The sequence below is a fragment of the Sciurus vulgaris genome (assembly GCF_902686455.1).
Source record: "Sciurus vulgaris genome assembly, chromosome: 12".
Lineage (NCBI taxonomy): Eukaryota > Metazoa > Chordata > Mammalia > Rodentia > Sciuridae > Sciurus > Sciurus vulgaris.
The window spans coordinates 28,608,246-28,625,440 of record NC_136473.1 but is presented as its reverse complement, the minus strand read 5'-3'; the positions used below and the strand labels follow the sequence as shown (position 1 = coordinate 28,625,440).

The 17,195-nt window shown below is 34.6% G+C and overlaps 1 protein-coding gene across 4 annotated transcripts in view; it reads left to right on the top strand.

The window, feature by feature from the left end:
• STAM (signal transducing adaptor molecule) overlaps positions 1-17,195 on the top strand; it is a 68,440-nt gene that overhangs the window by 28,166 nt on the left and 23,079 nt on the right. For all 4 annotated transcript variants that reach the window (XM_079108176.1, XM_079108174.1, XM_079108177.1 and 1 more), the window contains 3 exons: positions 10,300-10,375; positions 10,457-10,552; positions 12,854-13,000. In XM_079108176.1, the coding sequence (XP_078964302.1) occupies positions 10,325-10,375; positions 10,457-10,552; positions 12,854-13,000 (294 nt within the window). In that variant the 5' untranslated portion in view covers positions 10,300-10,324. The remainder of the gene's footprint in view (positions 1-10,299; positions 10,376-10,456; positions 10,553-12,853; positions 13,001-17,195) is intronic.

Sequence of the window (17,195 nt, the reverse complement as noted above, 5' to 3'; positions counted from 1 at the left end):
TGAGCTACATTCTCAGCACTGAACTTTTTGTGTGTTCAAGGCCTTTAAAAAGTTATAATGAACTTGCCAGGTGTGCACGACTGTAATCTCAGTGGCTCAGGAGGCTGAGACAGGAGAATACCAAGTTCAAAGCCAGCCTCAACAACAGTGAGGCGCTAAGCCAATTCAGTGAGACCCTGTCCCTAAATAAAATACAAAATAGGGCTAGGGGTATAACTCAGTGGTTGAGTGTCCTGAGTTCATGCAATGGAGAAAAGATAGCCTCTTCAACAAATGGTGCTGGGAAAACTGGAAATTCATATGCAACAGAATGAAATTAAACCCCTATCTCTCACCCTGCACAAAACTCAACTCACAATGGATCAAGGACCTCGGAATCAGACCAGAGACCCTGCATCTTATAGAAGAAAAAGTAGGTCCAGATCTTCAACATGTCGGCTTAGGATCAGACTTCCTTAACAGGACTCCCATAGCACAAGAAATAAAAGAAAGAATCAATAAGTGGTTTAGATTCAAACTGAAAAGCTTTCTCTCACCAAAGGAAACTATCAGCAATGCGAAGAGAGAGCCTACAGAGTGGGAGAATAACTTTGCCACTCATACTTCAGATAGAGCACTAATTTCCAGAATATGTAAAGAACTCAGAAAACTCTACATGAAGAATACAAATCACCCAATCAACAAATGAGCTAAGGAAATGAACAGACACTTCACAGAAGAAGATCTACAAGCAATCAACAAACATGGAAAAAAATGTTCACCATCTTTAGTAATAAGAGAAATGCAAATCAAAACTACATTATTTAGAATGGTGATTTTCAAGAATACAACCAACAATAGGTGTTGGAGAGGATGTGGGGTAAAAGGTACACTCATACATTGCTGGTGGGGCTGCAAATTAGTGCAGCCACTCTGGAAAGCAGTGTGGAGATTCCTTAGAAAACTTGGAATGGGTTAGTAAACTAACACATTGAGTATGCTTCATGTTAAATTCATAGGAAAGACTGTTCTTAAAACCACTTAGGAAGTGAAATTGTTAGTCATCTCTCAGCATTACAGATGCATATATCTGACCCCTATGTTGATAAGAGACTAGAAGGGGAAGGGTTCTAGGCCAGAATGTTCTTGTTTGGAAGACACTTTCAAATTCTAGCCTTTAAAAAGAGGGGTTTTGCTTCAGAGTGTAGCCTTTGTTCAGTAAGTTGCAGTTTATTCAGTGCTACTGTATGTATAGTTTAAAACTTAGGTCCTTGTTGGAAACATCTAGTGTTTCTAGATGTTTAAAGGTGCACAACACATGGTAAAAGTTGAGGACTAAAGTAATGCCTTTTAAGTATTTTTTGTTACTATATAGGAATGGTTGCCATGTAGGAGAATGGAATTGTTGAACTTGATGTCTTGGAGAATACATGGAAGATTCACTGGGTGGTGGGTGGGGGAATGAGAAAGTATGCATAGAGAAACACTCTGTGCCCTTAGATTAGTTCCGATTGTCTAGCCATTGTTATATGTGCATTTTAGTTAGTATTGCTGGGTATTAAAGGATAAGTCCTAATGTCCAAAGTTTGTTAGAAGTAGCAAAATAATCCCTATATAAATATCCTTGTTAGTTTTTAGGAAGAACTGTCTTCTGGGAATGACCCTTGTTAATCCACCTCTTGGAGCTAGGAGTAGTCCTGAATTTAGTCACTGGAATGGTGCTGAGGGAGAAGAGGAATGGTGAGGGGACGTGCTTTTTGCTAGTAGCCCCGTATCTGGAAGGCAGGTTTAGATTATAACCATAGATCTATATACATTTTGGTAAAGTCCTTGTGTTTATTGTGCACAAAGTTCATACTTTATTTCACAACATCTAAGCTTTCTAGATGTCCTTAGGGTAACAGTGAATCATAAAAAGTAGAGCTAGTGAATTAACCAATTTGTAAATGACTTATAATTGATAGAAAAGATGCATCTGGGACATGGAATTGCTTTGTCTCTGGGCAGTGTGTATCAGGACTTGCTCGTTAGGCTGGCAGCAAAGGGGCATAGGGGCGCACACAGGGAAAGACAGGAGCAAGTGCTCAAGGATTGATATTTCCATGTGAGCCACTGGTGTGTGCATCTTCTGGCTGTACTATAGGAATAGTTCACTGGGAACATGCATTCTTGCTAATACTTTAGTAGAAATCTGGTAATGAAACAAGCTTGGTGTGTCCTGTTGCTTTGTCTCATTTTAAATTGAGCATTAAGGGAATGCATTATTTTAGTTGTAACTCTGCAAATATGTCTATCCTAGAGGCCTGTTGCCATTTCTGTCTTCAGTGAAATTTTTGTCCCCAAGAAAGGATAACAGATTGAGTTGGTATAGTGTATTCTTGGTTATCAAAAATACTCATGTAGCTTTGGGATTTTGAATTGGTGAATATTCATGATGTGTGGAAAAGCATGATACACACTACAATCTCAATCACAAAATGGGATATTGTGTATGTATATGCACGACCTGGAGGGACACGTCCAACTAAGCTGCTTGTGACTGGATGACTTTGTTCTTTGCTTGTGTTTTTGTTTTTCCTGTAATGCACACATTAACATTTAAAAAATAAATGCTATTTTAAAAACATGAAAAAAAAAAAAAAAAAAAAAAAAACTTGGAATGGAACACCATTTGACCCAGCTACCCCACTCCTTGGCCTATACCCAAAGGACTTTTCCTAGTTTTTAAGGTAAAAACTTAGATTATTGATCTGAAACTTTTTTCCATTTTTTAAATGTGGTAAGTATACCTAACAAGATTTCCCATGTAAACCATATTCAGTATGCATTTCAGTGCTGTTAAATACACTCATAATATTATGCAATCATTATCCATCTTTTTTTTGGGGGGGGGGGTGCTGGGGATTGAACCCAGGGCCTTGTGCTTGCAGATAGACTGAGCTATCTCCCCAGCCCCATCATTATCTATCTTGAGAACTATTTTCATCTTGGAAAACTGAAATTCTATACCCATTAACAGTAACAATTCATTCTGTCTTCCCTACAACCCCTAGCAAACTACCATTCTATTTTGATTTTAACTACTGTTAAAAACCTCATGTAAGTGGCATCATATAATATTTGTCTTTTTGTGATTGACTTATTTCACTTAGTATAATGTCTTCATCTATGTTAGTGGCATATGCTAGAATTGCCTTCTTTTTTAATGTTACTTTTCATATATGTGTATGCCATCTTTTGCTTATTCATTCATTTGTCAAAAGGTATTTGAGTTGCTTCCACATTTTAGCAGTTGTGAATAATGTGGCCATGAACATGGATGTACAGATACCTCTTTGAGACCCTGTTTTCAGTTCTTTGGGGTATATACTAGAAGTAGAGTTGTTGGATCATATGATAATTCTATTTTAAATTGAACCTATTAAGCATACTGCTTCCCACATTGTCAATACCAATTTACTTTCCTACCAACAGTGAATAAGGGTTCCTAATTTCTCTACATCCTACCAACACTTAGAATTTTGTTTTCTCTTTCTCTCTCTTTCCCTTCCTTTCCCTCCTTCTCTCCCTTCCCTCCCCTCCTCTTCCCCCACCCATCTTTCTTTTTCTTTCTCTTTCTTTCTTAATAACAACCATCCTCATGGGTAAAGATGTTTGTGCTGAGATCCTTTTTTAAACTTTTACACCTGTAAGGTGTAAATTTCCACCTAAGCACTACTTTTATTGCATTGCATAACTTTCCTGGTGTTATTTTTCTTTTCATTCACCTCAAAAGTATTTTCTGATTTTCCTTGTGATTTTTTTTTTTTTTTTTTTTTTTTTTTTTTGGTTCATTCTGTTTTAGGAGTATGCTATTTATTTTTTTGAATATTTGAATTTCCCAATATTAATTGATTTCTAATTATTCTTTTGTGGTTGGAAAACATGCTTCCTATGATTTCTTTTTATCTTATTTATTTTTTTTTGGTGGAGTTCTTTTTTGGAACTTGTAGTCTAACCCCAGGGCTTTGCGAATGAATGCAAGGCAGACACCTTGCCACTAATCTACATCCCAACCTGTTTTTTTTTTTTTTTTTTCAATCTTATTTTTTTAACTTCCTATGATTTCTGTCCTTTTAAATGTGTGCACGCTTGCTTGTTGACCTAACACATTATTTATCCCATGTAGTATGAAGAATGTATGTTTTTATTTTGTGCTTGAATACTGTATAGATGTTGATAATGTTTTTGTTATTATAGTAAAATATATCATTGCAATTTGATGATATAATATTTTGAGGCTATCTTCCTTTGACTTATTTAAAGGGCTTCCTGTTTATGTTAATTCCTTGGAAGGCAGAACTGTGGTCAGAACACAGTGATAGGTTTGAATGTTGTTCGTGCTTGTTAGGGCCTGGTAACTGGCATCATAGGCAAGGAACTGTATTCCAAGACTCAGTTAGCTGTGGACTGTTTGGAACACTGAATGAGTTCTTTGCTTATTTGATTTTTTATTTTTTAGTACTTGGGATTGAACCCAGGGGTTCATTACACCTGAGTTTTATCCCCAGGCTTTTTTATGTTTTTATTTTGAGACAGGATCTCACTGAGTTGCTTAGGGCCTTGCTAAATTGCTGAGGCTGGCCTTGAATTTGCAATTCTCTTGCCTCAGCCTCCCAAGCTGCTGGGATTACACGCATGTCATCCTGCCCACCTGTTTATATGAAGTTTTGGGAACCTAAACACAGATGTTTCTCAGGTTGTGGTTATTCTGCGTAACTGTTGATTTTAATTATCATGTGGCATCCCCATGAAGTGCATGTTTGCCACATTCTTCTGCCATTTAAAGAAGAAGTTGTTTTACTGAGGTGCATTTTTTCTATAAAAAAATATATCCCTTGTAAGTGCATAGTATGATAGTTTGGTAAGTTTTTGCAAATAGATAACACTTATTTAATTACTACCATAATCAAGACAGAATTTTAGTTACTCAAAATTTTCTTTCACTCTAGGCAACTAACGGTAAACATTGTCATTATAGATTACATTTTCCTTTTCTAGAATTTCATAAAATGAAACTTCAGTTAGTATGGCATTTCTAAGATGAATTCATGTTTTTGTGTATCAGTAGTTTTATATATTACTAAGAAGAAGTACATTGTATGAATGTTACTTTTTGTTTATTTATCTCTTGATGGATGTTTAGATTTTATCCAGTTGGGACTCTATGAATAGGGCCTCTATTAACATTCTTGTACAAAGGGCTTTATTTTTATATCCTGAAGTCAAATTATGTTTTTTTTAATTACATGGAATTTTTTTTTTTTAGTTGTAGATGGACACAATTCTTTTATTTTATTTATGTGGTGCTGACGCTCAAACCTACTGCTTCATACATTCAAGACAACCGCTTTACCACTGAGCTACAACCTCAGCCCTTAAGTAAAATTATGGTTTTGTGATTATTTTATAATGTCTGTAAGTTCCAGTTGCATGATGTATTGTTCAGGTGTTCCAAATCTGTGTATGTGTGTGTGTCTTTGTCTAGTGTTTTCAAATTATTAAAAGGGTTATATTGAAATTTGCAGTAGATTGTCTCTTTTCTTTCAGCTTTATCAGTGTTTTCTTTGTGTAATTTGAAATTCTTTTGTTACGTATTTATGTGTCTTCCTGGTGAAATTATTAGGGAATTTCCTTCTTTATCATCCCTGAGAGTGTTCCTTATTCTGCAGACTACTGAAGTAGTTTATTAGTATTGTTGGATTGAAAATCTTAATTTGCCTCTTTTTAGATTACATTTTCCTATTTCTCTTTTATGTATCAAAGATAAACTTGTGTAAGTTTATTACAAATTTATGTATCAAATTGAATTTTCTGTGGTTTTGTTTTTCTTTCCATTTCTCCTTAAAATAATTTTAGTGGTGGCCCCTTTTTACTGTTTTTTAGTTATTTTTTCCCATTGTAATTCAGTACAGATGCTTTTAGGATGTTTGCAAATTTCCTGGTCTTTCACACTTACCTGATTCATTCTATCCAGCTAATTTTTCATCATTACATTTTTCATCTATAGACTTTTATCTGGTTCGTTTTAGATACCATTTTTCCTTACATTCAATTTTTTTGTACATCCTTGAGCATACTTACAAAAGCTTATATAAAATCTTTAACAGCTCTAATTCCATCATATTATTTCTCCATTTTCAATTGATTGAGTTTTCTCCTAGTTATTGTGTCACAATTTTATGCTTCATATCCTATCTAGTATTTTTTTTTTACAAGACGTTTGTAGTGTGAATTTTATATTGTTGAGCACTAGGCTTTGTTGTATTCCTGTTAAAAAGAATTTTGGACTCTTTTTCTTTTAGAAGTTGTCAAATCCTTCTGTGACTTATTTTTAAGTTGTGGTAGGGTGAATTTCAGGATAGCTTAACTCCATTGTTAGGGACTAAACCCTCTGGAGTCAGTGATTGCCCTGGATATTCAACAAGGATTCTCCACATTGATGTAAGCTTTGAAAACTATGTGAACTTTAGGAAATCGTTGGCATAGTGCGCTCAGTCACTTTTGCCCAGTTTCATGGAATTTTTCATACTTGGCATTTTCCACAACAGACCTAAGTGAATCCCTCTGCAGTTGTCTAGAACGCTTAACTTCTAATAGCATGTTCTACTCCAACCTGCATATTCTAATTTCCTCAGGTCTCTTGAATTCTGATTTCTTTCTGTTCAACTCATATTGCTGTTATTGGGATCTCCATGCTTCTAGCACTGAAATCCAGATATTGCCTTTAGGCAGAATGCGTTCACTAATATTTGGAAAGTATCCATAGCTGGAAAGTTTAAGCAAACCTGTGGATTATCTCTTTGTTCACTTTTGGGACTTACTCAGTACTGCTTGTGGTCTAATGTCCCCAGTTACCTCAATATATACCTTTAATTTTTCATCTCCAACAGATTTAGTTTTTCCATACTTTTCATTGGTGTATTATGATTATACATAATAGTGGGATTCATTGTTTCATGTTCATTTCTGCCCATGATATAACAATATAATTTGGCCAGTATCATTCCCTAGCATTTCCCATTTCCCTCTTTTTTCTTCTGCTGATCCTTTCCATCTCCTCTACTCATCTCCCTTTGTTATTCGTGAGATGCCACCCCTCACACTTTTTTCTTTTTTCCTCTCTTGCTTTCACGTATGAGAGAAAACATGACCCTTGACTTTTCTGAGTTTGGCTTACTTTGTTTAACAGAATGTTACCAAGTTTCATCCATTATTTCAGCAGGTGACATATCATTCTTCTATATGTTTTTTAAAATATTTTTAATTGTAGATGGACATAATATCTTTATTTTTTTTATTTTTATGTGGTGCTGAAGATCTAACCCAGAGCTTCACACGTGTTAGGCAAGTCCTTTATCACTGAGCTACAACCCCAACCCACATTCTTGTTTATAGTTAAATAAAATTCCTTTGTGTATCTATACCACATTTTCTTTATCCATTCATCCATTGATGGGACACTTAGGCTGGTTCCATAATCTGGCTATTGTGAATTCTGCTACTATAAACATGGGTATGCATGTGCCACTGTAGTATGATGACTTTAATACCTTAGGATAAATACTGAAGAGAGTAAGTACAGCTGGGTCTTATGGTGGTTTCATTGGTAGTCTTGAGGAACCTCCATACTGATTTCCACAGCTCCATCAACAGTGTGAAACTGTTCTTTTTTCTCTACCTCCTCTTCAGCATTTATTGTTGTTTGTGTTCTTGGTGATTACCATTCTAACTGGATGGATTAAAATCTCTGAATAGTTTTGATTTGCATTTCTCTAATTGATAATGATGTTGAACATTGGTTGGCCATTTGAATTTCTCCTTTTTTTTTTTTTTTTTTTTGCCAGGTGTTGAACCCAGGGATGCTTAACCACTAAGCTGCCACATCCTCAGCCCTTTTTATCTTTTTATTGTGAGACAGGGTCTTGCTAAATTGCTGGGGCTGGCTTTGAACTTGCAATCCTCCTGCTTTAGCCTCCCAAGATGCTGGGATTACAGGTGTGTGCTACCACACCTGGCTGTATTTCTTCTTTTCAGAAGTGTCTACTTAGTTCATTTGCTCATTTATTAATTGGGTTGTTTTTTGAGTTTTTTTAAAATATATATTCTGAATTTTAATACTGTCAGAAGAGTAGCTAGCAAAGATTTCTGTCCCATTCTGTAGGCTCTCTCTCCACATTGTTGATTGTTTCCTTCTTTGCTGTGCAGCAAAGATTTCTGTTCCATTCTATAGGCTCTCTCTCCACATTGTTGATTGTTTTCTTCTTTGCTGTGCAGAGCCTTTTAAATTGATGTTTCTATTTATTAATTCTTGGTATTACTTCCTGAGCTTTAGGAGTCCTAATGAGGAAGTCATTGCCTACTCCATGTGTTGGAGTGTTGACCTTAGGTGTTCTCCCAGGCTTTGCATAATTTCTAGTCTAATTCCTAGATCTCTGATGCACATCGAGTTGACTTTTGTGCAGGATGAGAGATAGGACTCTAGTCTCATTTTACAAAAGGATAACCTGTATCCCCTGCACCATTTGTTGCAAATGCTGTCTTTTCTCCAGTGTATGTTTTTGATGCCTTTGTCAAAGATCAGTGACTGTGGAGTTTAGCGCCACGTCTCCTAGTTTGTTCTGTTGATCTGTGTCTGTTTTTATGCCTGTACCTTGCAGTTTTTGATACTATAATTCTGTAGTCTAATTTGAAGTCAGGTAGGATGATACCTTCAGCATTGCTTTTTTGGTTTAGTAACCCATCCTAAGTAATCCTTTGGCTATTCTGGGTCTTTCATTGTTCCAAATGAATTTTAGGACTGACTTTTCTAGTTCTGCGAAGAATGTCTTTGGTATTGAATCTGTATATTGCTTTTGGTAATGTGACCATTTTAAAATGTTAATTCTGCCTATTCATGAACAATGGGAGGTCTTTCTATCTTCTACAGGTCTTCAATTCCAACAGATTTATTTTTTAAAGGATTAGACTGAGGGGCAGAGAAGTATGGGGTAAAAAATAAATACAAATGTGGACTGGGGATGTAGCTTAGTGATTGCCTACTATACAAGGCTCTGGGTTCAATCCCCAGCACTAGAAAATAACCCAAAAAACAAAAGAAAGTTATTTTGCCATTAAAAAAAACACCAAAAACATATTTTTAGTTAATAGAAGTCTTTGTAAAAAGTACAATGCAGTTTAATGCCTTAGCAAGGCCGTAGATGTAGATATTTGTTTCCGGTATTTAGAATTTAGGTTCTAGTGCTTATTTTTGTATGTATTAATGCGTGTGTGACACAACCCAGGTTTTAACCAGACGTAAGCAGAATAGCCACTTGGCTTAGGTAGAAGTAGATGAAGTATTTGGTTTTGTGTGTCATACGCCAGAGTTCTTCCTATGATACTGTGCCATTTGGGGTTGTACTTTTTGTCAGACTCCCCATTTGAATAAATTCTTCATCAGGGAGATCTGTACAAACATTCCTGGACCATTGTAAACGAAACTTTGACATAGGCCATAGTGTTCTCCCTTTCTCTGCCCTCCCCAGGGTATAGGGGATTGAACCCCAGGCCTTGTACATGCTAGGCAGGTGCTCTACCACAAGCAACGATTTCACCCGGCATTGTCCTTTTCTGTTCTATTTCTCCAGTGCCTAAGTAGTGTACTTTTGATTATCTCCTTTCTGTTGCACATGGTTACTGTGACACAAAGCTGTCTAACCTCTTGGGAGGTGCTAGCATGGTTCCCAAAGGGGAGTTGCTGTCACTACTGAGGCTGTGGGGTGCATCTCTTAATATATATTTCAAAATTTTTTTGTTTAAAATTGTTTACAGTAGAAATATAAATCTAGTTGAATTTATTTTTTAATTAAAAAAAAATTTTTTTTTTTAGTTGTAGGTGGACACAATGCCTTTATTTTATTTATTTAGTGTTTTTATGTGGTGCTGAGGGGTTGAACCCAGGGCCTCATGCATTCTTGGCAAGCGCTCTACCACTGAGCCACAAACCCAGCCCTGAATTTATTATGCCATGACTAAAAGTGGAAGTTTTGGCTTACCATTTTATTTTCAGCCAACATTAACCCCAAATGCCTAATTTATACTTGGTAAATAAGAAAGCTTATTAAGTCTGCTTGAAATTTTTAAAGGAACTTGTTAATGTGTAGTTTTTCAAACGTCATTAATAAAATATAAAAAAATAAATGTACTTTATCATATCGTTTCTTTTGTATAGTAGTCTGTTGACTACAATTGGAGATGGGTTCTAGATGTATTATAATTGCTTAATTTCTCATTTTTTAGACCTAAAGATTGTCTTCGGTCTATTATGAGGAGGGTGAACCATAAAGATCCTCATGTTGCTATGCAAGCTTTGACTGTAAGTGGTTTCATTTTGAGCTTTGTCACAACATTACCTACCCATATTGAACCCTTTTAACTTCTGATTGTATGCTTTTAGCTTCTAGGAGCATGTGTATCAAACTGTGGCAAAATTTTTCATTTAGAAGTATGTTCAAGAGATTTTGCTAGTGAAGTAAGCAACGTATTGAATAAGGTAAGGAACGTTACTTCCAGAAATTAAGGCAATATTCTTCATGTATTTTATTGTCCATTTCTTAATATTTTAAACCACAAAGGACTATTCTGTTTTTATCTTCTCTATATTTTACCCTTTCTAGACTGTCTATCCATTATACAAATAAATACAGTTTTACTGAAGAGACTACAAATCTATGTAATTATTAGAGTTGTTTTTTCAAGTCATATTGAAGTAGAATTAACTTTTTCCCCTCTTTCCTTTCATCTGATAAGAAAACATGTATATCTATAGTTAATTAAATAATATCAGTCTATTTTAGGCACAGTTTTTGTAACCATTTTTGTAAGTTTCCTAAAGTAGAACCCTTCAGGAATACTGCCTGATTGTAGGGCACTGTTGAATTTTCATCTTATATAAAGGAGACTACTGGCCATCTCAGGGTTTTAATAGTACTCTGCTATTTTGTCTGACCAAACTGGCAAATGGAGTTGTCCCAAAAATGGTAGAAGGGGAATTCCTACCAGGGACTGTCCCAAACCATCATAAGGTGGGGCCAGTTGTAATTCCAAAGAAAGAAGCACTAAATACCAGGGTAATCAGTCCAAGTCATTTGATAGTGGAACTTATATACAGAGGGTTTCAGTGTTCAGTGAGAAAAGAGATATTTTATTCAGATATGTCTGTAATTAGGGAGTCAGGTTATAGAGTGTATATGAGAGTTTATGGAATTTGGCTCGGGGCCAAGGAAGGTTTCTGTATATTTATTAATATTTTGAACAATAGCTTGAACAACTTTTATCAGTGCCTGGGAATATTCAAGGCCTTGGCTTCGGTTCAGATGAAAACATGCAGCCAGATGGGCAAAAGTGCTGTTTCTTCATCAAAACTAAGACAGGAAATGAGAATTGAGGGACCCCTACCCTGCCTGCATAATTGGATTAAAATAAAAAATTAAATCCCCTAATTCAACGAAGTTAAAAAAAATAATAAGTACTGTGAGTTTTTCCAGTAAAGAATTATATATTCTGAAGATAATTATTTGTGGCTTTAAAATTTTTTTGGTATTATATATAAAATCAAAAGGATTGGGGCTTGGATTGTGACTCAGGTAGAGTGCTCACCTACCATGTGTGATGCACTGGGTTTGATTCTCAGTACCACATAAAAGTAAATAAGTAAAATAAAGGTATTGTGTCCATCTACAGCTAAAAAAATTTCTTTTAAATTATCAGAAGGGGAAATGCCTCTTTCTTGGGGAGGTGGGCAAAAATTTTAGATTTTGATTCCAGATTTTAGTAGGAAAAAGCAGTGTAGAAATGTCACAAAAATTTAATAGCTGGGGATATAGCCCAGTTGGTAGAGTGTTTGCCTTGCAAGCATAAGGCCCTGGGTTCAATCCCCAATACCGCCCAAAAAAAAAGAAAGAAAGAAAGAAAAATTTAAAATTCTGTACATTTCAAGTGTGATTATGTGATAGTTTCTTTTGTTTTATTCAGTTGGTTATGTTTAATTATTTTCTGTTAATTAATAAACATTGTCTTTTAATGTCCTGAATGTCCATCAAAATGTGTACTGTTCATAAAGAGATTTACTCTTATGTTTTCTATAATTTAAGTGAAGATGTGGTATGCAAGCTTACATATTAGTGTAATCAACTGTTTTGAAAAAACAACTGCATATCTGAGAGAGGACTTTATTTTCCAAATGTTTTACAATTTACATTTTCAGCTTTATACTTAAGGAGAGGTTATTGTTTTGATGAAACAAAGTTTCCAAGATAATTATTAACATGTAACCTCAGATCAAGTCTAATTAAACAGATCAAGATAATTAAACATTATGGGAAAAAAACATGATCATGAACATTAAAAGTCAGGAGTTAAAGAAACTGTACTTGCAGTTTTTAAAAAGTGCTCTGCAAAAAATAAAACAAAATAAACTATTTTTGTCTTCCTGATGTACAGGACATGCTTAATTGCAGAAAACTCGAGTCCAAGTCCTTTCTTTGTGATCTTCACAATTTTATTACATATTTACACATATTAATACATTTCACTTTTGAAATGTGAAATATAAGGTATCTCCCTTTTTTTTTTCCCATACTATGAAAATAATGTTTTGTTTTCTTTCTAGTAACTATTCTTTTTTCCACATATATAGTCTAGGGGTAATTATTTCACATGTATAGTTAGGGGTGATTTGTGATTGAAAAAGAGGTCTACAACACTTTTTAAAATTTTTATATTTAAAGTGTCTTACTAAATAATTAGCTAGGAAATTGATACTTTTTCATTAAATATTTTTTCTATTTCTTAGGGTCATCCTAAAGTATGTGAAAAATTAAAGGCTCTTATGGTTGAATGGACAGATGAATTCAAGAATGATCCACAGCTTAGTCTAATATCAGCAATGATTAAGAACCTTAAGGAACAAGGAGTTACGTTCCCAGCTATTGGCTCTCAGGTAATGTGTAAAATTGTGTGTGCTACAGTTTGTTTCTATGAAGTAACTATGTTTGAATTTTTCTTTTCGTTCTCCATTTCTATGTGGTTTTTATTATTTCAGAGGAATTTTTAATAAGAGTGATGGATTCAAAGGCACCAGAAAAATGTTGTAGTGAAATATTAATGTGCTCCAATGTCCACTTTCCTACTGTCTTTTCTTCTTTATAAATGAATTGGTTTAATATTTTGTAATTTCTAATTTCTTATGTAGTTTTAATATAGACAAAATTGTTTTAGCGTCAGGTCACACTGACAGTCTTATTAAGTGCTGTTAAAACTATAATTTTAGTGCAAAGAATGAAATCACAAAATCAGTATATCCTTAAAATTTAGGTATGAGGCTGTGGGTATTTTGGTTTAGAAAATTTATGAACACCTGTATTAAAAATAGGGTGGAGATATGAGGGTTGAATGAAAAGAGAAATACATTTTCCTTAATACGAGCTGACTAATATGTGAGTCTTTTCCCTTTCCCCCAGCAGACATGACAGACTAAAAGGGTTAGCTTTCCTCTTATATGTATATTCAAACACACAAACACACAAACATGTGTATATACTTAGCACACAAACACATGCAATTATGTAATTATATAAATCTCTGATTTATATCATACAAAAAAAAAGTTTTTTTACCTTTTTTTTTTTTTAAATTCCCTTTCTCTTTATTTCTATTCTAGGAAACCATCCTTTAGGATGCCCAACTAATCTATGGGGCTTAAATGTGTGGTAATTTAGTGTACCATCTTTACCTACTATGTAGATCAGGGCAAATAATGAGTGGCATGAAACCATCAACAGAACACTCAGTGGTAGAGGGCTCATCTTTGGACTTTTGACCACTTATAGGTCTCTCTTAGTTTATCATCCAAACCTGTGTAGATTTTCTTCCCAGGGTGTTTTCATTTTATCTGAGTGCTCTTGTGATATGAAGATCCAGCAATATAGCTGAGAGAGGAAGCAAGCAGAGGACATTTTTATTATAACTTAAATTTTTGGTTTATGATTAGTTTTACAATGCTATGTCTTTGAGAAGTTATTTATTCATATTTGATCTCTGGCTTTACTAAGAATAATTTCAAAAATCTGCAATTAAGAAATAATTTTATGTGGAGTAGTTGAAGATATTATAAATTTCTTGGTGATAAAAGTGGTGCTTGCTTATCAGTGAATAAACTCACTGCAGAGAACCAAAGAACATAGATACAGTGGAATTACATTTTCTGTACCTATACAACTTGTTCTTTGAAATGTGCTTTACTAAACAGCCTCATTAGCATCACATGGACACTTATTAGAAATGCAGCCTCTTCGGTGGCACTGTATATCTGTGGATTCATTATCTCCATTTAACAAGATCCTCAGATGATTCTGTGTACACACTGAAGTTTGAGAAGCAAAACTCTATAGAGTATAGATTTCAGTACAAATGAAAATCACATTTCACTCCACAAATGGACTTAATTTTATAAGAGAAAGAAATAATGATCTATTTGACATCTAGCCTTGCTTGGTTAAACCAGAAGCTTAGCTGTAGGAATAACTAAAGGAGTGTCTAATCTTATCCCATCATTTTACAGATGAGGAAACTGATACTCAGAGTGGTTAAGGCACTTGTCCAGGGCAACAGCTAGTAGTTGACACAGCCGGAACTAGAACACAGGAACACTGACTTTCAGTCCAGTGGTTTTCTACTACCTGATCTTACTTTCCACCTGATACAGTTTGACAGACATATGTCTGTTCAGATTACTTTTCAAAGGACAAGAAGTATAGCAAGCTCTGGCAAGGGCATTATTTTTCGATGACAGAGAAATTAGATTATTCTCTTATTCAAAATATTTAGGGTATAGAGGACCAGTAGCAAAATTAAAACTTTACTTCTTTTGATCTAGATGTTATAAAATATGCTAAGCTAGTTTTGTTATACTTGGTATATTTCAGCTACAAGAAATACATAAACTAGATTTAAAACAAAATATGGTACAAGAATGGTGGATTTTATTTATTTTCATTTCATTTTTTAGTGGTTCTGAAAAGTTTTTCATTAGAAACCAAAGAGCATCATGTTTCATGAAAAAATGGATCTATGTTCAACTGCAGAACTCCCTCTAGAGTTTAAAGTGACTTAATTATTTAAGTCATTGCTACATTTTCATCAGATTAGATTTTTGTCATAGCGTACTTCACAAAAACCCCTGAAAATATAAAGATGTTTTCAGGTTTGTTTATTCATGCAAGTACAGTAGAAAATAATGTAAAAATATTAAGAAAAGTCATACTTCAGATACCTAATTCATGCTGATGCATTTCTGTTAGCATTAATTTTTCATGTATTGATAGAATTAAGGCTAGCACTCTTACTATTTGAGATTAGTTAATAAGTATCATCGTGTCAGTAAGAACTATAGATATCACTGACCAAGTATACTTTCAATTTTTCAAAAGTGAATAAAACATTATCTAAATAAAATTACAACTGGAGATGAGTCAGAATTAAGAGTGCTTAAAGTAGTATTCAAGTAAATTCCAAAAAGCTTTTTTTCTTATTTGCTTTTTTAAATAAATGCCTGTGCTTTTTCTTTTTTTAACTTCTGGGGCTTGAAGCTCAGGGTGCTTAACCACCGAGCCACATCCCCAACCCTAATAATAATAATAATAATAATAACCCTAGTAATAATATTTTATTTAGAGACAGGGTCTTGCTGAGTTGCTTAGGGCCTGCTAAGTTGCTGAAGCTGTTGTTTGAACTCATGATCCTCCTGCCTCTGCCTCCTGAGCTGCTGGGATTATAGGTGTGCACTGCCTGCCCTGCCTGTATCTGTGCATTTGTTTGACAGTGTGAAATACAATGAGAAATAGAGTAATATATTTTATTTTAATGCTGAATATTTTGCTTTTTTTTAACACTCAACATTTATTGAGTACTTGTGATATTTAGGCACATTCTCTCAAAACATGTAGTCTGTGGAGATAGAAATGTAGACAGTAATTATAATAGAAGCTGAGATTTATTGCATATACTATGTGCCAACTGCAGTTCTAAATGCTGTACATGTAATAATTCAAGTTCCATTTTTCCTTATGATTGCTCCTGGGGATTATAATATATATATATCTGTAACTTTTCACAATCTACTTGAATTAAAACTAATATTGTATCATTTGCTGTAAAATATAGAAATCTTAAAACTGAATAGGTCTGCTTACTCCCTCACCATGTTTGTGCTATGTTTGTCATGTGAATTACCTCTACATATATTGTAGACCCTTGGAGATGATGCTATATTTTTGTTTTAAATCCTGAATGATCCTCACCTCACCTGATTTTGCAGGCTACATGTGTTAATTCCCTAAATGGGCTGTGAGGTGCCCATGATGTGCAAGTGCTATTATTATCCTCATTTTATGGATGAGGAACTTGCGCAAAGAGCTTAGTGTACCCAATGTCAGACTGCTAGAAAATGTGTTCAATTTGTGGAATTTGACCCATGTTTGCCTGACTCCACAGATTGCATTCTTACCCACCCATATCATAGTACCTTGTTTAAAAGTGTAATCAGAGGAGCATAGAGGAAAAAGTGCTTAGTTAAGAGGTTTAGGAATGTTTCATTGAGAAAGTGATATTTTAGCTGTTTACTGATTCATGAGTTGGATATGACATAAGGAGCCAGCAAGGGAGAACATTATAAGTTGGAGCAAATGTGTGTCAGAGGTGTTGAAGTACCAGTCTAAAGATTGCTCACGCACTGCGAGCAGTTTCTGGTAACTGGTAGCATGAGGCTGGTAAAAGAGGCCAGATTCAGATTTGTATGGAATATATGGAAACTAAGAGGCCATGGAGACATAAGGCTTAAAAGCTTGTAATTCCAGACATGTGAATCATTTTATATATTCACTTACTTGTATGTGATCTTATCTATAAAATGTTTAATATAAGCAGTAATAAATAGTCAAAATTAATTATTTGTTTTGGTTTGCCATAGAATTTCATGAACATTTATGTTGTTATATATAAATCTGAGTTCCTGAAGATAGCAGCCTGCCTTTTCAATTTTTTTTTTTTTTTTTTTTTTTTTTGGGTGCTGGGGATCGAACCCAGGGCCTTGTGCTTACAAGGCAAGCACTCTACCGACTGAGCTATCTCCCCAGCCT